The sequence below is a fragment of the Odontomachus brunneus genome, unplaced genomic scaffold, assembly GCF_010583005.1.
Source record: "Odontomachus brunneus isolate Ranch 3 - 2012 unplaced genomic scaffold, Obru_v1 Obru_scaffold_134, whole genome shotgun sequence".
Lineage (NCBI taxonomy): Eukaryota > Metazoa > Arthropoda > Insecta > Hymenoptera > Formicidae > Odontomachus > Odontomachus brunneus.
This window is the reverse complement of record NW_022639584.1, coordinates 89,901-105,966: the sequence shown is the minus strand read 5'-3', so window position 1 is coordinate 105,966 and position 16,066 is coordinate 89,901. Positions and strand designations below refer to the sequence as shown.

The 16,066-nt window shown below is 36.6% G+C and overlaps 3 protein-coding genes across 6 annotated transcripts in view; 1 reads left to right on the top strand and 2 right to left on the bottom strand.

Annotated features, from left to right (window-relative positions):
* The window catches only part of LOC116850110 (ras-related protein Rab-5C), a 9,140-nt gene extending 5,346 nt beyond the window's left edge, over nt 1-3,794 (bottom strand). The window contains exons 1-3 of one of the 3 annotated variants that reach the window (XM_032828000.1): nt 2,840-3,794; nt 636-804; nt 170-321 (exon numbers count right to left, since the gene is read on the bottom strand). In XM_032828000.1, the coding sequence (XP_032683891.1) occupies nt 170-321; nt 636-798 (315 nt within the window). In that variant the 5' untranslated portion in view covers nt 799-804; nt 2,840-3,794. Of the gene's footprint in view, nt 1-169; nt 322-635; nt 805-1,650; nt 1,874-2,839 lie in introns of those variants that run through there. The other 2 variants (XM_032827999.1, XM_032828001.1) reach the window with 2 other exon arrangements.
* A 1,604-nt stretch (nt 3,795-5,398) lies between these two features.
* Nucleotides 5,399-9,559, top strand: LOC116850095. 2 transcript variants are annotated; one of them, XM_032827962.1, is made up of 10 exons: nt 5,399-5,642; nt 5,727-5,948; nt 6,128-6,621; nt 6,698-6,872; nt 6,999-7,316; nt 7,381-7,586; nt 7,663-7,915; nt 7,988-8,227; nt 8,304-8,555; nt 8,623-9,559. In XM_032827962.1, the coding sequence occupies exons 1-10, from the start codon at nt 5,640-5,642 to the stop codon at nt 8,848-8,850; spliced, it is 2,391 nt and encodes a 796-aa protein (XP_032683853.1). In that variant the 5' UTR covers nt 5,399-5,639; the 3' UTR covers nt 8,851-9,559. The 2 variants fall into 2 exon arrangements, with proteins under 2 accessions (XP_032683853.1, XP_032683852.1); XM_032827961.1 differs by having other exon boundaries at nt 5,522-5,623.
* On the bottom strand, nt 9,161-15,974 carry LOC116850096 (sialin). The gene is made up of 7 exons (XM_032827963.1): nt 15,604-15,974; nt 14,141-14,364; nt 12,515-12,751; nt 12,339-12,426; nt 11,780-12,000; nt 11,167-11,697; nt 9,161-11,042 (listed from the first exon to the last, which is right to left on the bottom strand). The coding sequence occupies exons 1-7, from the start codon at nt 15,671-15,673 to the stop codon at nt 10,920-10,922; spliced, it is 1,494 nt and encodes a 497-aa protein (XP_032683854.1). The 5' UTR covers nt 15,674-15,974; the 3' UTR covers nt 9,161-10,919.
* Between the last annotated feature and the right edge of the window lie 92 nt (nt 15,975-16,066).

Here is a 16,066-nt window from a genome sequence, read left to right as displayed (position 1 = left end):
GTATATTCACTGATTTATTTCTGCTACAAAATATTATCTTTCTGAATTTTATTTTCAATATTTAATATTTTTTTACATCAAATTAATTATAAATTTAATTTAAAAAATAGTTTTGCTTAAATAAGCCATTTTTTTAAATATTCACATAAAGTACTAACAGATTACCTACCTGGTTTGTTATATCATACACAACAATGGCTGCTTGTGCACCACGATAATACATTGGCGCGAGACTATGATAACGCTCTTGCCCCGCGGTATCCCAAATTTCAAATTTTACAGTTGTGTCATCCAGGCATACAGTTTGTGTTAAAAATGCAGCTGAAAATAAGAATATTTAAAATATAATAAAAATAATCAATAAAGAGAAAGATAAATAATTAAAATAATTATTAAACAATTAATACAAAAATAAATGTAAAGATGATATATACAATATATACAAATCTATTTATCGCATAGACAATACAATCTTTTGCTTGCTATATCAGTATGAGATTAACTTTCAGCCTCTGTGAAACAAGAAAAATACTTCAATAAAGCTATGGCTTTATTGAAAAAAATTCAAAAGAATGATTTTACTTATGCTTTCACTAAATACAAAAGTAGCATCAAATGATTGTGAATGTTCTTACCGCCAATTGTGCTTTCCTGGTATTCGTGAAACTGTCCTTTGACAAACCTTAAAACAAGGCTTGATTTTCCAACTGCTGATTCACCAAGTAAAACTAATTTAAACTGACAGATTTTTCCTTGCGTCGATCCATTTGGCCTTTGAGCTGTACCCCGATTCGCCATGATCACCTAGAAACAAAGTTTAGATTTGTAACTTTAACTGTCTTTGCAATGTCCATTTTTTAATCATGAACAGTACACAATATTCTAATAAAAACATCCTATACATCATTTCTATAATATGATATATTACATAAAGATAAATAGTGCTTTGTAACAGCATACCAATATCTAACATGAAACAAATAATAAAACTTCTTTGTTGATAAACATTCTTATAGGAAATATTTTTTGCTATTTTTTAATAAAGAACAAATATATTTTCAGATATCAAAGAGATTTTATGTAGACAATATCTACATTTTAAGGAGATCTTATAATTTTCAACTGTGGTTGTTCTCTAGAGCCCAATTCAACAGATAAATGTCTATTTATACTGAAACTTCATGTGCCAGATAAGACATCATTTCGTGCACACAGTAATTAGACAGTTCTAATGCTGCTAAATTACAAAATGCTTTGCATATATTAAATGCATTACAATCAGATGTGTAACATGAAACAGATAAGAAAGATTTCAAAAAGAGGAATAACTGAGAATAGTTATTATTAGAAAAAAAAAGAAAAAACATGTAAGGGGCAGATTCACTTTGAAAGAAGATACTTTCACGAAATATGAGCGCACGGATGATAAGATAAGGATATCCAGAAAAATATAGATTGTAGAACGAAAATGGCGTGAAAAATAAAAGAATCTATCGAAATATGATGCATAAAACGTATATACGGCTGCATAGAGATCCAAAAACGAAGCAAACGAATCGCGCTCGTAATTCGCACAGTGATTAATTGAATTCTCGCAATCGGAACTGAAGCCGCGCGACAGAATCTGCGATTACTTATGAACTTGCTCACTGTTTTTCTTGATAAAGCGGTTAACTATTTAAAGCAGGCTCTCTTTAACTCATTAAGAGATCCAGCACTGTTAATTATATTATCCAATTAGTCTCCGTTAACGCAACCAAATCCGTCTTTCCCGCATCACTCTTTTCCCTCAGTACGATATCGCCGATGGGACCGAAACGGCAGTTTCGCAAACGGAGCAGAGGGAAAGAGCGAATACGGGAACAACGCTCGCGGGCAGAGCAATGCACCCGCAACTTGACGGCTTTTACGACAAATCACGAGATTCGTGCGACGCTCGTGAAAAGGGCCGACGAGTTCCGCTTGCTCGCTCGCCCGCGCGCTCTATGTAGCTGTTCGGTTTGCTACGAGCTGCTGTGCGTTTGCGACGATAGAAAAATTCATGGAACAATAATCTACGTCATCGGCAATATTTCGCAGTAACCTTGGTTGGGGCAGAAATTGTCGAAAAATCATGGGAAACCGTTTAAAAACGGTGCATTGATGCAGCGCGAAGTAGCAGAGAGATAGAGAGAGAGAGAGAGAAAGAGCACTTTGTCCGACTGTGTCGCGCGATACGTGCGTGTACATGTCGTGCGTGCATCGCGTGTGTACGTGTGAACACTCGCGCAAGCGCGCGTCGCGTATGTGTGCAAATAAGAGAGAAGGGGGAAGAGAATGAGAGAGAGACGAAGATAGACGATGCGAGATAGCGGAAAAAGATCGTGAGGAAACGAAGGGAGCGCGAGGGAGAGACCTATGGAGAGCAAAGAGAGAAAGAGAGAGAGAGAGAGAGAAGGGGAGAAAAAGAAAGAGAGAACAGAGATGAATAAAGGGAGTGAACGATGCGCCACGATTGTTACAGCCCTGAGTACTTGTCACCGCCCGTGAAACGTCAGCAAGGAAATCCGAAATATCGGACTCCCCTCGGAAATTAGAGCACACTGTTCTTAGTCCAAGGAAACATGTCTCGGTGACAGTGAACGCGTTCTGCGTCCGGATGTGTAAACATCCTCTCCTGCTATCTTCTCCTACTACACACATGTCTCAGCGATCTCTCGTTTCTCCGGGATAATTTAACAATTTGTTTCTTATATCCCGCCCCGTTTGCTCGCGCACACACGCACGCACGCTCCCGGTCAAGAGACGGATGACGGACACCTGCCAAGTTGGAAATCATGGATATTAGAGAATGCTTAACCTGCTTGCGTCAGGAAGTTCGCCGTTAAATAGGAACGCCGTACGCTGGCTGGTTGGCTGACTGTTGACTCGTAAGACGATGACGATGATGATGATGATGATGAGGACGACGACGACGACGACGACGACGACGACGATGACGACGACGACGACGACGACGACAGGCGCGCAACACCGTCGCGCGACGATGATTAACGTCGATTCACTGTCGCGCGTCAGGCACGATCACTTACTGCCTCCGGTGGATCGGCCTGCTGCTGGCCGAGCATAGATCGCGTAATCTACGTAGAACGTGTACATTTATGACAGCTGCGCTGTCGAGGTTACACGGGAACGACACGCGGCAGCAATTTCGGGCCGCTCCTCTTGAAACTACGCTTCACCACGATCCGGGAAATTGATGTTCTCACACTTCGTCCTCTTGTTCTCGCTCTCGCTCGCACGTAACGGAGATGCACGTTCGAGAAGTGTATCTGTCGCCCTTTCGCCACACTTCCACCCGACGCAGCAGCCCGATCGTTCGTCGCTTTCCTCTCGTAACTTATATCAACGATACCAACGGATACCGACGACGACGACGACGACGACAACGACGACGACGAACAGCAGTCGGAACTTTGACACACCGTCGGAGAGAGAGAGACAGAGAAAAAGAGGTAGAGAGAGGGAGGGAGAGAGAGAGAAAGGGAAAGAGATTACCGACACGCGCGGTGCATACGGTGCTGCGTCACTTTTCGTTGTTCGTTCTGCTTCGTTTCCGAAGGTCGTAACGATGCGGCGCGAATGCTCGATTAACGTCGTGAATCACGCGAAGCTCGAACGACGATATTGGGAACGCGAATCTCGGCGGATGCTACTGCGAGAGACTCTTCGTCCCGACTCCGTCTTTCTTCTCCGCGATCCACGAGTGTATACGTACCGACTACTACGGACAAATAGGTAGTAATTTAGACACGATGACTTGTTACGCGGCGTACTTACGACGCGACGCGGCTGCAGCGCTATCTGTCGCGTCACAATTGATTCGGCCAATAGAAACTGACGTAGATAAACGAAAACATGAAGGATAAGTTCTCAAGGATTTGCGGAAGTTACTGTCACAATCACCAGAGGTCTCCTCTATGGATTCAGATTCTTCATCCGGGTGCACTCTATTACTAGAAACACTACAGTATATGCACTGAAATATATACTACCTGGAACGCGCGCTACCTCTTGAGTATTGCGAGATGAGAGAGAGTATGCTTGTAGGTCTCGAACGGGTGGGACCCGATTGACCACGATACGATTGGACATAGATTGTAATGATTGGTTCGACCTAGTAATTCACTAGATAATTCTTTTCATCGGTTGGTTGTGTTCAATCGTACCGTGGTCAATCGAGACGCTCGAGACGTCTCGAACAGCGCTCTGTCTTTGTCTAACACAGTCTGAACCAATAGCTAAGTCGGCTGATTTCTAAACATAAGCTGAATCTCTGAATTAGGAACCACCTTTGCTTTGTTTTTCTTAATAAGTCGATAAGTGAATATTAATAAATGAGAAAAAATATATCTATATATATTTTTTATATCCTAATGGCTCCTGCACACAGGACGCGGTAATGCTTGCCGCGCGGCGGAAGTTCGCGCGACAGCCAATCAATATGTTGCTTTCCGTAATAACCTTCTAGCTCTTACGGAAAAACAACATATTGATTGGCTGTCGCGCGGATTTCCGCCGCGCGGCAAGCATTACCGCGTCCTGTGTGTGCAGAAGCCATAAGTCATTGCCATTCAATCACTGCTTTTCATATTAGTTCTAATTTTTAACTTGGACTGTATCACATTCTTCCCACTCTCGATTATACTATAAACCAGACAAAGATAAGAGAGGAAACAAGGAACTTCTCTCTCATCCCGCACGCCTCAAGAAGCAGCGCGTGTTCCAGGGCCCTTATTCTTGAAATACCTAGTTGCGTATACGTAAGTTTTAAGGGACGTTTACATTGGAAGTAAACAGGAAGTAAGAATAAGAAATTGACCAATCATAGTTAATTATTCTTCTCACATTCAACTATGGTTGGTCAATTTCTTACTCTTACTTCCTACTTACTTCCAATGTAGACGTCCCTTGATTAGTCAATTTGCTTACTGCTTACGTTTTACTGTTTAAGTTTTTCTGTATGCCACCAGCTTAAGACAGTACTTAAGATGATCTTAGGCTGTGTTCCATGTTATGCATATGCGCGCATTTATCTATAGTTTATGTATACGTATACTGTAGGAAATACGCGCTTCATGCGCAACTCGGAACGCACCTTTAAATATAAGATCGGACTATGAATACCGGCCTTAGTTAGTTAGTAAGTTAGTTTTATCTAGCGACACCGCCAGATGGAGCAAATGATTGATACGCTATTGAAAGGCATACTGCGAAATGGCAATTTATCGACGTAAGGAAATCGCGAGTGCAGCAACTAGTGGACAATAAATGCAGATGGCGCGTCGAACACAAGCGCACATGCGCTATACACTCAGGCCAATTTCGTCAACGTCGATTGGGTCTTGATCTGAGTTTGTTTCAAATAGTTTAAACGCGGTTTAAGGCTTGATCGACGTTGGTAAAATCGGATTTTAATAACCTAACGCGACTTTAGTTGCGTTGTATTTGTTCCTTTCTCTGAGACATTTTATAACGCGTGATGGAGAAATATCAGCAAATGAAAGCATTTATATCGGTGGCAGTGGATTACAACAAACATCCTAATGAAAATGCTACATCCGATATACAAAGAACTCTTGGGGTAAACATAAAGATATATGGTACTCATGTGGCTTTGTATTGTAGTCACAACATGATCACGAGTGAAGTGTAGCATTTTCATACAATAAATTTGTGTTTCTTAGGTAATAAGTGCATCATTGGATCTCAGTATTTTTGATCCTGGTACCAGTATAGCTGCAGAATTCTATGTGAGCTTGTATGAGCTTATGAATTCTTTGGGATCACGGTCTACTTTGATTTGGAGTGCCATAGATGTCCTACAAAATGCTTGTCGGAATGTTCCTGCTAGACAAGCCCTTATTCATACATACAAATTTGCACCAATATTGGCAAGGTTATTAGAGGTAAAAATACTGAATTTTTCATAATCTACAACAACAAAAATAAATCTTTAGGAAAGATACACTTACTAAAGATAATTTACTCTAAAAAATAAAAACTTTCTAAATAATATTATTTTTAGTTTTTGTTTTATAATCAAACAAAAAGTTACATAAGAGTATTTATTTCTTTTTACATACAGGCAAATTTGACAACTGAAAAGAGAATAAGGGTTTTGAAACTACTTCAGGAATTAACATATGGAATTAAGATATCATGGCAAGAAGCTCATCTTCCATATTTAATTTCTACATTAACCCAGTGGATCGAACAATCAAAAGAAGAAAAGATTATTGCACTTTCCCTAGGAGTACTAGTAAATCTGTGTTATAAAAATCTTCCAGCAGTATACACATTGATGAGAACCATCAAAACTAAAGAGTTTATTCGAACATTACTGAAGCTCCAAGATCATGTCAGTACTAGTGTGCAATGTTGCAAACTCTTGATTATACTTGAGCCAACTAATACAAACATTTCTGAGAAATATATCCTGGACTTTGTATCGTTGACTTTTGTCAATCTCAGGACAGCCATGAAAGAAAAAGATATCTTGTTGTTAAGACATATTATTGACTTCTTCAATGATGTTGGGCAAAACGAACATTCACGAAATGTGCTAGTTACATATTCGAAGTAAGTTAATTATATCAAAGATTTTTGCATGACATATAGTAACACATAAAGGCACTATATTTTTGGTATTTTCTAGTTACCAGAAAGATGTAGAGAATATATTAGCTATATTGGAAGAAGATACAGACCCAGAATGTGTCGCTCTTATGATGGAGTTCTTGTTATCATTAGTGAAACTGAAGTTATCAGCCTTAACACCTTTATATCCTATTTGTATAAAATCAGCTATGACATGGGTACCTGTGGAACAAGTATGTAATTTCGATAATTATTAAATCTTGTATCAATATAATATAATTCGATATCTAGCGTTAGGAATTTATATAGGAAGAAAGAATTAATTAATTATTTAATTGGAGCTTTTCTGCTGACCGTAGGTGTGTTCTAAAGCTTTAGCACTCATACGAACCGTGATAATTGATTCACGACGCACCAAAACTTCCACTGACGTTCTAGTGGAACTAGATCCATCTGTTCTTATGCTCATAACAAGTTCAGGAGATGGAAGTAGGAATGCGGAGACGGAAGCTAAACAAGCTGAATTAATGCAATTGTTTCAAGAAATGATTAAAAATCCTACACTCAGAAAGAAGATTATGCAGTCGTTCAGCGAGCACGAGATGCGTAGATTATTTAGTCACATGCTAAATAATGATTTTTCTGCCGCTGGAGATTGGACTGGAAACTTCATTCAGGTATTTGATTGGGATATGTAGCATAAGTTACAATCATACTAAAAACATGTTTTCAACTTTGCAGAACGCTTCCACCAACCTTTACATTCATGCATTAGTCTTAACGGCAGATTTGGCAGCGAATCATTCTAATTGGTTGACATTGTATTCCGAATTGCTCAGTAGCAAACAAGTACAAATGATAATGGCGTTAGCATTATTCACCGGTGACAGCGAAGTGAAGCAGAAAGTTTTGCAGTTAACGTCGTCGGTTGGGTTTCCACAGGAATGGTAAGTGTGGCAATATAGCAAAGTGTTCGCTCTATATGATAAAATAATTATATGACATAGTATTTCTGTTTGACAGTGTTAGCGCAGTGGCACTTTGCATGAAGGAATTAGAACCATTGATACTAGTGCAGAGTACCAATAGCGATGTATTGAGAAATATTATGAATAAGGCACCTCTGAATTATACCGGCAACGAAATGGCACCTTTATTCTCAATCGCGCAAGAGGAACGTCTTGATGCATGTTTAACCAAACTACAATTGGCTTTCGAGTTGAATCAGATTACAAATATTCCGACATCCGCGATAATGGAGTTGTACGAGTATAAGGTACAATTTTTTCATATTTCTTCTGTTCTTCATCGTATGTACATTTGTACATCATAAGTAACTTTATTGAAGTTAGCAACAATGAGACATTCCGAAAGGGCGATGCAATCGAGCTTAGAAGCGGCCAATAGCCACTCTACCAGTCTCCAGCACAGAGTGGCACAAGTGGTAGCTGAATCTTGTAGATTACATCAACTATTGTTCGACACCCAACAATGTTTGGAAGGAACAAAAGCTGAAAGAACTATATTAACAGGGAAGCTCAATGAAATGGAAGATCAGTCTAAAAAGGCGCTTTTGATAAAGAAAAAAGTTAGTATATTCTCACTGTATGAATCATACAGCTGTAACGAATATCTTCTTAATTGTAATTTTGTATTTTGTATAGGAGATCGAGTCCTTGAAAAAAATTGTGGTGGAAAAATCGGCGAACGTGGATCTTCTGAATGAGAGATTAACGCAACGTACGAGTGAATTAGAAGTCAGTAACAATAAAATTGACATGTTAAACAGAAGAGTCCAAGAACTAGATAATGAACGTTTAACCGCTGAGACGAGAGCTACGGATATGAACAACATGAATCGTGAATTAAATAAAGTTGTGCAGAAGATGAAGGATTCTCTCAGTAAAAAAGAACAGGTACGAAGATATTTTACGCATTGGAAATAAAGAATATATAAATTTCAATGTTCTGTGTTTTTTGCAGATTTTAGAGAAGAAAAAAGCAGAAATTGAAACGAATCAGAGGGATATATCCGCGCTTAAGCAAGAGCTTCAACAGATGACGCACATGTTGCATACATATGAGCAAACAATATCGGAGAAAGAAGGAAATATTTCAAAAATGAAAGCGGAATTGACTGACTTGAGCCGTATGCGAGATATGATCTTCGAGCTTACCGCTAAGAAGAAAGATGATTTGAATTCAAGCTAACATCTTTTTCACCTTAGGACTTGTACTAATGTACGCGTTAAATGCGTATATAAATTTGTAAATGCAATTTTATCTTTTTTTTACTATTTTCATATACATATTTAGATAAATAAATATATTCAGTAAATATTTTATATTCAGTCATATTTTACAATCGTCAACATATTTTACTCTCGTCAACATATAAAATAAGCAAGCACATCGATCAAGTTTGTATCCTAATAAATTTAATTGTAATAGCATAATGCATATTTGAACTGAGAAATTTATTAAAGGAATAGGAAATGCGAACACTATATGAAAAATTGTATATAAACAATATTGATTATTATTATTGTACACTTTTTGGTCATTGCACATTAAACATGATCATTATATTCAGATAAAACTTTTGTATAATTATCTGCATAAGACTATTCTTACATTTTTTCTCGTAAATTAGAACGTAAGTACATGTACGCAAAAGTTCTCATGTTCTTAAAATACTATAAAATAGATTAAAAATGTATAATACGCATGCAATGTATCATTACGATTAGCAATAGTGATTTTGTCAATGGCTAAAGTTATATTGTAGTGCATCAATACTATGCTTTCATTATACTAAGTACGATTGTTTATGATCTCTGCTTGATTTATTTCATAAATACATAGAATAACATTTCTACAAATAATTATATATATATATATATATATATTTTTGTTCAACGACAAAATCGTTTATTCGAATTCACATATTTTACTATCAGAAATATATACGTTAATGATATATCAACATTCTGGTTAGGGTAAGCTTCGCGTACATATAGAAGCTATCTATCTTACTTGTCCTTTGGCATTATAAATAAGTAATACCATCATTTCAAAGCGATAAATTTATATGCCAAAACAAATTACTGTAGCTTTTTTAAATTATAAATAAGAAAATATATTAATATATGTGTGGATAAATTATTAATAACATCTCAACATTATTAACAGATCTAGACTGCTTTCTTTTTAAAACTTCTGTCATCAATACAGAATTGTTATGTATAAAAATTAAAAAAAATTATGCATATTGCAGATTTTAAGTATTAAAGTTTTTGTCTGTTATACTGTTGCGAGACATGCTTAAAATTAAATTCGTGAAATACTGTTGTTTTGTATGTGTCATATTTCATCAATATCACAGTTTGTTCAATCAGCGTCATGTATGATAAAACCGAGAATTACACGATTTTCAGATTATATGTATACGCATAAGGTCAAAAATCGCATAATTAACTTTCAGTCTTAGGTACCCAGACAGCACAAATCTCCTCGGAATGTCCTGAGGATATCCCGAAGACGTCCTGATGTCCTAAGGACATTCACAGAACGTCGATGGGATATCGTGTGCTGTTTGGGTAGTTTGTCAATAAAAGTAAACTATAACACAAATTGTAACGTCGGAAATAAATCCATAAAGAACGCGGCACTAATATGGAAACCAGATTAACCACACCATTTAACTACATCGCGGAGGTCTAAAATACCAGTAATTCTAATTATAATCACGGACTTATAATTCCTCTAGTAATGATGATTTTTTCGACTTTATTTTGGTTGAAAATCGATGTGGCATACATGAAGCTGACCGTCCATCCATCCAATTTCTAAGAACGTAGACGTTTCTTCTTTATTTATATTTAGTCGTCGCATAATAATCGACGTAGTTGAATTAATAAAACGATAAAACAACTGGGAGGAAAAAATGGGCTGACGATTTCCAACTGTTTGACGCACAGATCACTTTCGGGTAATCGTGTATCTACTTCGTATAGTGTGTCAGCCGATAATGTCGAAATTCGATCAATTTCATTGTCATTGTATTGTATCTCGCTTAATAATGAATACTAGACAAAAACTTCAACTAGAGAAGTCGGAATGTTAAATTATTTTAATATATAATTTCGGTGATACCTGTACACTGAATCACACGAAGTAAGCCTACCTTCAAAGCTGAATTAAAACGTACTGTGTGCAACATGATTGAAGAGTATGTTATTTTCCACGTTCAATATTGCGTGTCTAATGTGGCATTGTCATCAACTGCTACCTTTGCTCCATGGTTGTTCGGTGGCCGAAGCGAACATCAGGTAAAAGCAATTAGTAGCCATGTTTATTCCCGCTGCCATCCAGAAAACTGTATGCCAGCGCGCGAGAGTCTCCTGTAATATTACAAATATATTATTAGAAAGTTGCATACATTCACATACATATCTCTTTTAGAAAACGTTCGAAACGAGCAATCTTTTTTCTCCGTAACTAAAATAAATGTGAAAATACACTAACGTGTCCTTCTACTATACTCCCGATCACGTATGGTGCCAGGAAACCACACGCGTTTGCTGCAGCGTTCGTCAATCCGTACAGAGTGCCAGCGTAACGCGGTGCCAAGGCAATGTGATTCATCTGATTTCCGGCGTATACCGCGCCCTGAAGAGAACCTAACCCAGCGAGCATCAGCATTACTGTCATTCGATCACATCCTGCCCAAATAGCACCGACGAAACTAAGACTGGGCCCCAATGAGGCCACCGTATTCCACAGTTTAAACGAAGCCAACGGTGATATCATATGACGAGCGAGGAGAGCGTCCGCAAAACTTGAGATACCGAGACCCACCAACCAAGCGCTCAGATAAGGCAGTGCCGATAGAAAGGCGTTTTGTTGCACATTCAAGTGCAAGATCTTGTCCATGTACGTCGGTAGCTCGGTCAAAAGTGTGTAAAACGCCCAAGATTGCCCGCACTGCGTAATAGTGATGGCCCACATGGGTAAAGACGTAAATACGGACAGCCAAGGTACTCCCGGATCGTCGTCCTATCGTTTAAATTATTCGTTCATTGTCAAACTATTAACAAGATCCCTTATACGAGTGTTACATATAAAGAGTGATATCGACCTCGTCTTTCTTCTCAACGCTAGCTTCGATGTAGGCTTTTTCTGAAGGATCAATCCTCACATGTTGTGCCGGGGTATCATATATGAATATCAACCAGAATGCATACCATAGAATACCGAGTCCACCGAACAAGTAAAATGCAAGGCGCCAACCGCCCCATAATTCTAAAGAACACAACCAGCCGCTCACCGGTAGCGACACGACAGTGCCGAAATTTCCACCTGAAAAGAATATCGTGAATGCAAATATCCAGCTGTGACCAATTTAAGACGGTAAGTACTCGTGAATAGTGTTTATACTCATCAGAGTTAAATAATAACTAGTTAATAAGTTAAAAGTCAAGTTAAAACGTTAAAAAGTTAATTATACAAATCATATATATTGCTTTGCATGATTAACATTTAACTCTAATAACTTAATTTAATATTAACTCTTGAGTTAGTTTTTGCTTATATAATTTTTAACGTAAACTGAGTTAATTTAAAGGTTATTAACTTTGTTAAAAAAAAATTTATTTACCAACCCTGATATTCATTAAAGAAATAAACTAACCAATTACCTGCATAAACTATAGCAGCAAATTTACTTCTCTCTAACGGGGGTACCCAATGCGCTAGCATACTGTGCATTGCAGGGAATGTTACGCCCTATATATATGCACAATGTTAATAAGATATTAGCGATAATAAGATATTAGCGATAATGTATACATTTCAAAAAGAAAGAAACACTTACTTCTGTAAATCCTTCCGCAACTCGCACAGCCAAGAATGGTATCAGACCCCAATTCGCGGCGAGAGGGCTTATCACAGTCAAAACAGCGGTCAGGAATACCCCGAGACCGTAAATTAATTTTCCACCCATTTTTTCGGCCATCCTGCCACCTGGAACGTTCGTGGCCACATAGCCAAGAAAGAAAGCACCTAAAATAATACCTTGAGTTTTCTCGTCCCAGGCAAATTCTCCCGCGCTCTGAAATATATAAATTAATTTTTAATGATAAGAATAAAAAAAATATATATACAGGGTGATCGGAAACAATCGTATTCGTTTAATATTATCGTATTTTTGAGCGAATTCTATGATTATTTTTCCTTTTGCAAAATATTATTCGAGACTTAGTTGCTGAACTATAAAGATAAATAGTTGGTTTTTCACAGACCAGATACGGAAAGTAGGCAGGGACGGCATAATTCACCGTCAGACACAGACGTTGGGTAATACACATGTGACAATATTTATACATCTTAGCTTGAAAACTTTCAGTGTTAATGTGATTGTGCACAATAGTAAATAAATTATTATAATTTAGTTGAATATGATTATAACATAACGTGTAAGGGTGAAATAGCCGATTGCGTTCGCGCACGCGAACTTGTCCTAAGTGCAATATAAACTTTACATGTACGAAAAACTTTAAAAATAAGCATGAGAAGAACGAAGCATTAATCAAAGCATAAGATATTCTAACATTTGAGAAAACCGACGAGTTTGTATTGCGAACGCAATCGATTATTTTATCTTTACACGTTATGTTATAATTATATTTAACAATAATTGTTATAATTATATTTAACAATAAGTCAAAATAATTTATTTACTATTGTGCACAATCACATTGACATTGAAAGTTTTCAAGCTAAGATGTATGAATATTGTTACGTATTGCCCAACGTCTGTGTCCCATACAGCAGGAATGTCCCAAATATATCATAAGGATATCTTGAAGATATCACATATCCCAATAATATATCCCAAATATATCTTTAGGATATCCCTATGATATATTTTGGCCACCTCTGATGTGTAGGGTCTGACGGTGAATTGTGCCACTTCTGCCTACTTTCCATATCTGGCTTGTGAAAGGCTAATTATTTATCTTTATAGTTCAGCAACTAAGTCTCAAATAACATTTTGCAAAAGGAAAAGTAGTCTTAGAATTCGCTCAAAAATACGATAATATTTACCGAATGCGATTGTTTTCGATCACCCTGTATATATAAAGAGAAGATAGAATTATAGAAAGAATGTAAGTGTAATAAAATAATGAAAAATATAGCATATAATGCATATATATAATGTATTTGTGTGCAGAGGAGAATACTATCATTGCGTAATATACGCACACGTAAGTACACACGTATCTAAGTTATGTTTATATATATGTGTATATAAGTCACATGTAAAACAAGATAAGTCTGTAGATGAGTAATACGGGATGATAACTAATATCAGAATGGCGTAATAGAATAAGTTACACTCATGTTTAAGCTATAACATATAAAAGTAATATAGAGATTAAGCTAATTATATATAGTATAATATAATTACAAATTAATTATAAATTAATAATGATTTTACCGGTATAAATGTGCCATTTATTGGTTTGATTTTGGGGCAAACGTCACTAGTATCATTGTCTTCAGTATGTGGTATCGCTGTCTGATTAACCATGGAAACAATGGCTACTGATAAATTGACCCTCATAGCATATACCAGGGCAAAACCAAGAAAACCCAAGAAGCCCAACGTATGACGTGCTTTTACACATGATTTGGTATCAGTTGGTATTTGTGATGAATTAACTGAAAGAATATCGCTATGAGTATAAAATGTCAATCAAGAATTGTATTATCTGCATATGGATTATTGGTGATAATGATCTAAAGGATAAATTTTTTATTTCCTGTTGTGAAAATTTTGTAGTGATAATATATATATAACTATTCTTGACAATTGGTCAATCTCTTTGGAATGTTAATATTTTGGGTAAATATTTAGAAAAAGTCATACTGCATTAAATCTTTTCAATGTTATATATATTATAAGGAAGATATGATTGAAACTGATTCCTAGGAAAAATCAAGTGGAAGATGGTATTAGTTGTATAAAATTGAAAATTTTGGTGCTTTTACAAAGAAATATTTTAATGATAATTGAACTCAAATCTTGCATGTTTTTGTTAATCTTTTCCAATATTTATTTTAGTACATAATAGTTTCATCAATTTAGTAAGATAAGAGATTTCAGCAATAACAAAATATTCTTGATATGCAAGTGTAATACATACAATAAAATTGTTTGAATGAGTGTATATTGAAAGCAGTTTAAGTAGTTAAAAATAGGTGAAAACAATTGCTGACAATAAGTTGTTACTTAAAAAAATATAAAAGATTTTTCTATTTAGAAAGTGAGTCATAGACTGATACTGACAGATAATATGATCAACTTTAATTTTGTACTACTTGTAACATTAGATAATATCTAAAAAAAACATTAAAATTTTAATTTTAACATTTAAATTTCATTTTGCTATATCTCGATAACTAATGTCATCTTTCACTTGGTTACTGCTGAAGTAATCATTTGAATCATTTTCAACTATCTCTTCTCTATAATATATATTAATATAAAAAATATCAGTGACCTTGTAAAGTAGTTTTGTAAAGTAGTAAAATATAAAACGGATATTGAATATAAATTTAAAACATTCGAATGTATGTGCCAGTTGACGTTTTTCGCAAAACTAAAGGACTCTTCCTTGACGTGACGTTCAATTCGTCATCAACTGATGTGACAGATTGTTAGCAAATCCATAAAATAACACGTATTTATTTTCACGATATCTGAGCAACAGCATCATATTTAAACGACACATTATTTGCTTCGTCCATATCGCTGTTGATATTCCTTTGTTTCCAAACAATGCGTCGCATTATTTCGGCAAAGATAAACACTGTCATTTACGAGGAAGAAGTGCAATTACGCAGACGGTGGGTGTTACAGGAATGCAGGATGTTGTTGCGACGATTACGTGAACAGACCTCGTTCCAAGGAATCGTTGACGCAAAGTGGTTGATCGTCTCTGGAGACGCTAGGATCCAACACTTCCATGATGCTCACTTTTTCGTCTCCTCGCTGTCACGGCTAATCGTTCCGCTTTAAGGTGATCTCACGCTTTCACGATGACTCACTACCGTTCTAGACATCGAAATTATGTTTTTCTTCCACTCCCTCCAATGCATTCGCGTGACTAAACTGTCAGCCGAGAACGGACTGTCACTCCAGACTGCGCGGGTTTGTTGTCGAACAGTTTTATATCCGTTTGACAGTTCTTGCGTAATGTCAGTGGAATTCTGAAATTACAGACTAGCCACATCTTTGAGGCGCATTTGGTGACAAACCACAAGTCGCTTTCGCGATTGCGAAAACTTTATCGGCTGTCGCGTACAGGACGCGCTTCCTCTATAAGAAAGTAGATTATTATCGATAAGGTAGTTTTACAAG

Coding starts and splice junctions, on each gene's coding strand:
- LOC116850095 (XM_032827961.1), top strand. CDS start 5,522: ATGGAGAAATATCAGCAAATGAAAGCATTTATATCGGTGGCAGTGGAT. Junction 5,624..5,726: donor ATATACAAAGAACTCTTGGG/GTAAACATAAAG, acceptor TGTGTTTCTTAG/GTAATAAGTGCATCATTGGA. Junction 7,916..7,987: donor TGGAGTTGTACGAGTATAAG/GTACAATTTTTT, acceptor ACTTTATTGAAG/TTAGCAACAATGAGACATTC.
- LOC116850096 (XM_032827963.1), bottom strand. CDS start 15,673: ATGGAAGTGTTGGATCCTAGCGTCTCCAGAGACGATCAACCACTTTGC. Junction 12,427..12,514: donor TTGCGGAAGGATTTACAGAA/GTAAGTGTTTCT, acceptor GCATATATATAG/GGCGTAACATTCCCTGCAAT. Junction 12,001..12,338: donor TGCTGCTATAGTTTATGCAG/GTAATTGGTTAG, acceptor TATTCTTTTCAG/GTGGAAATTTCGGCACTGTC.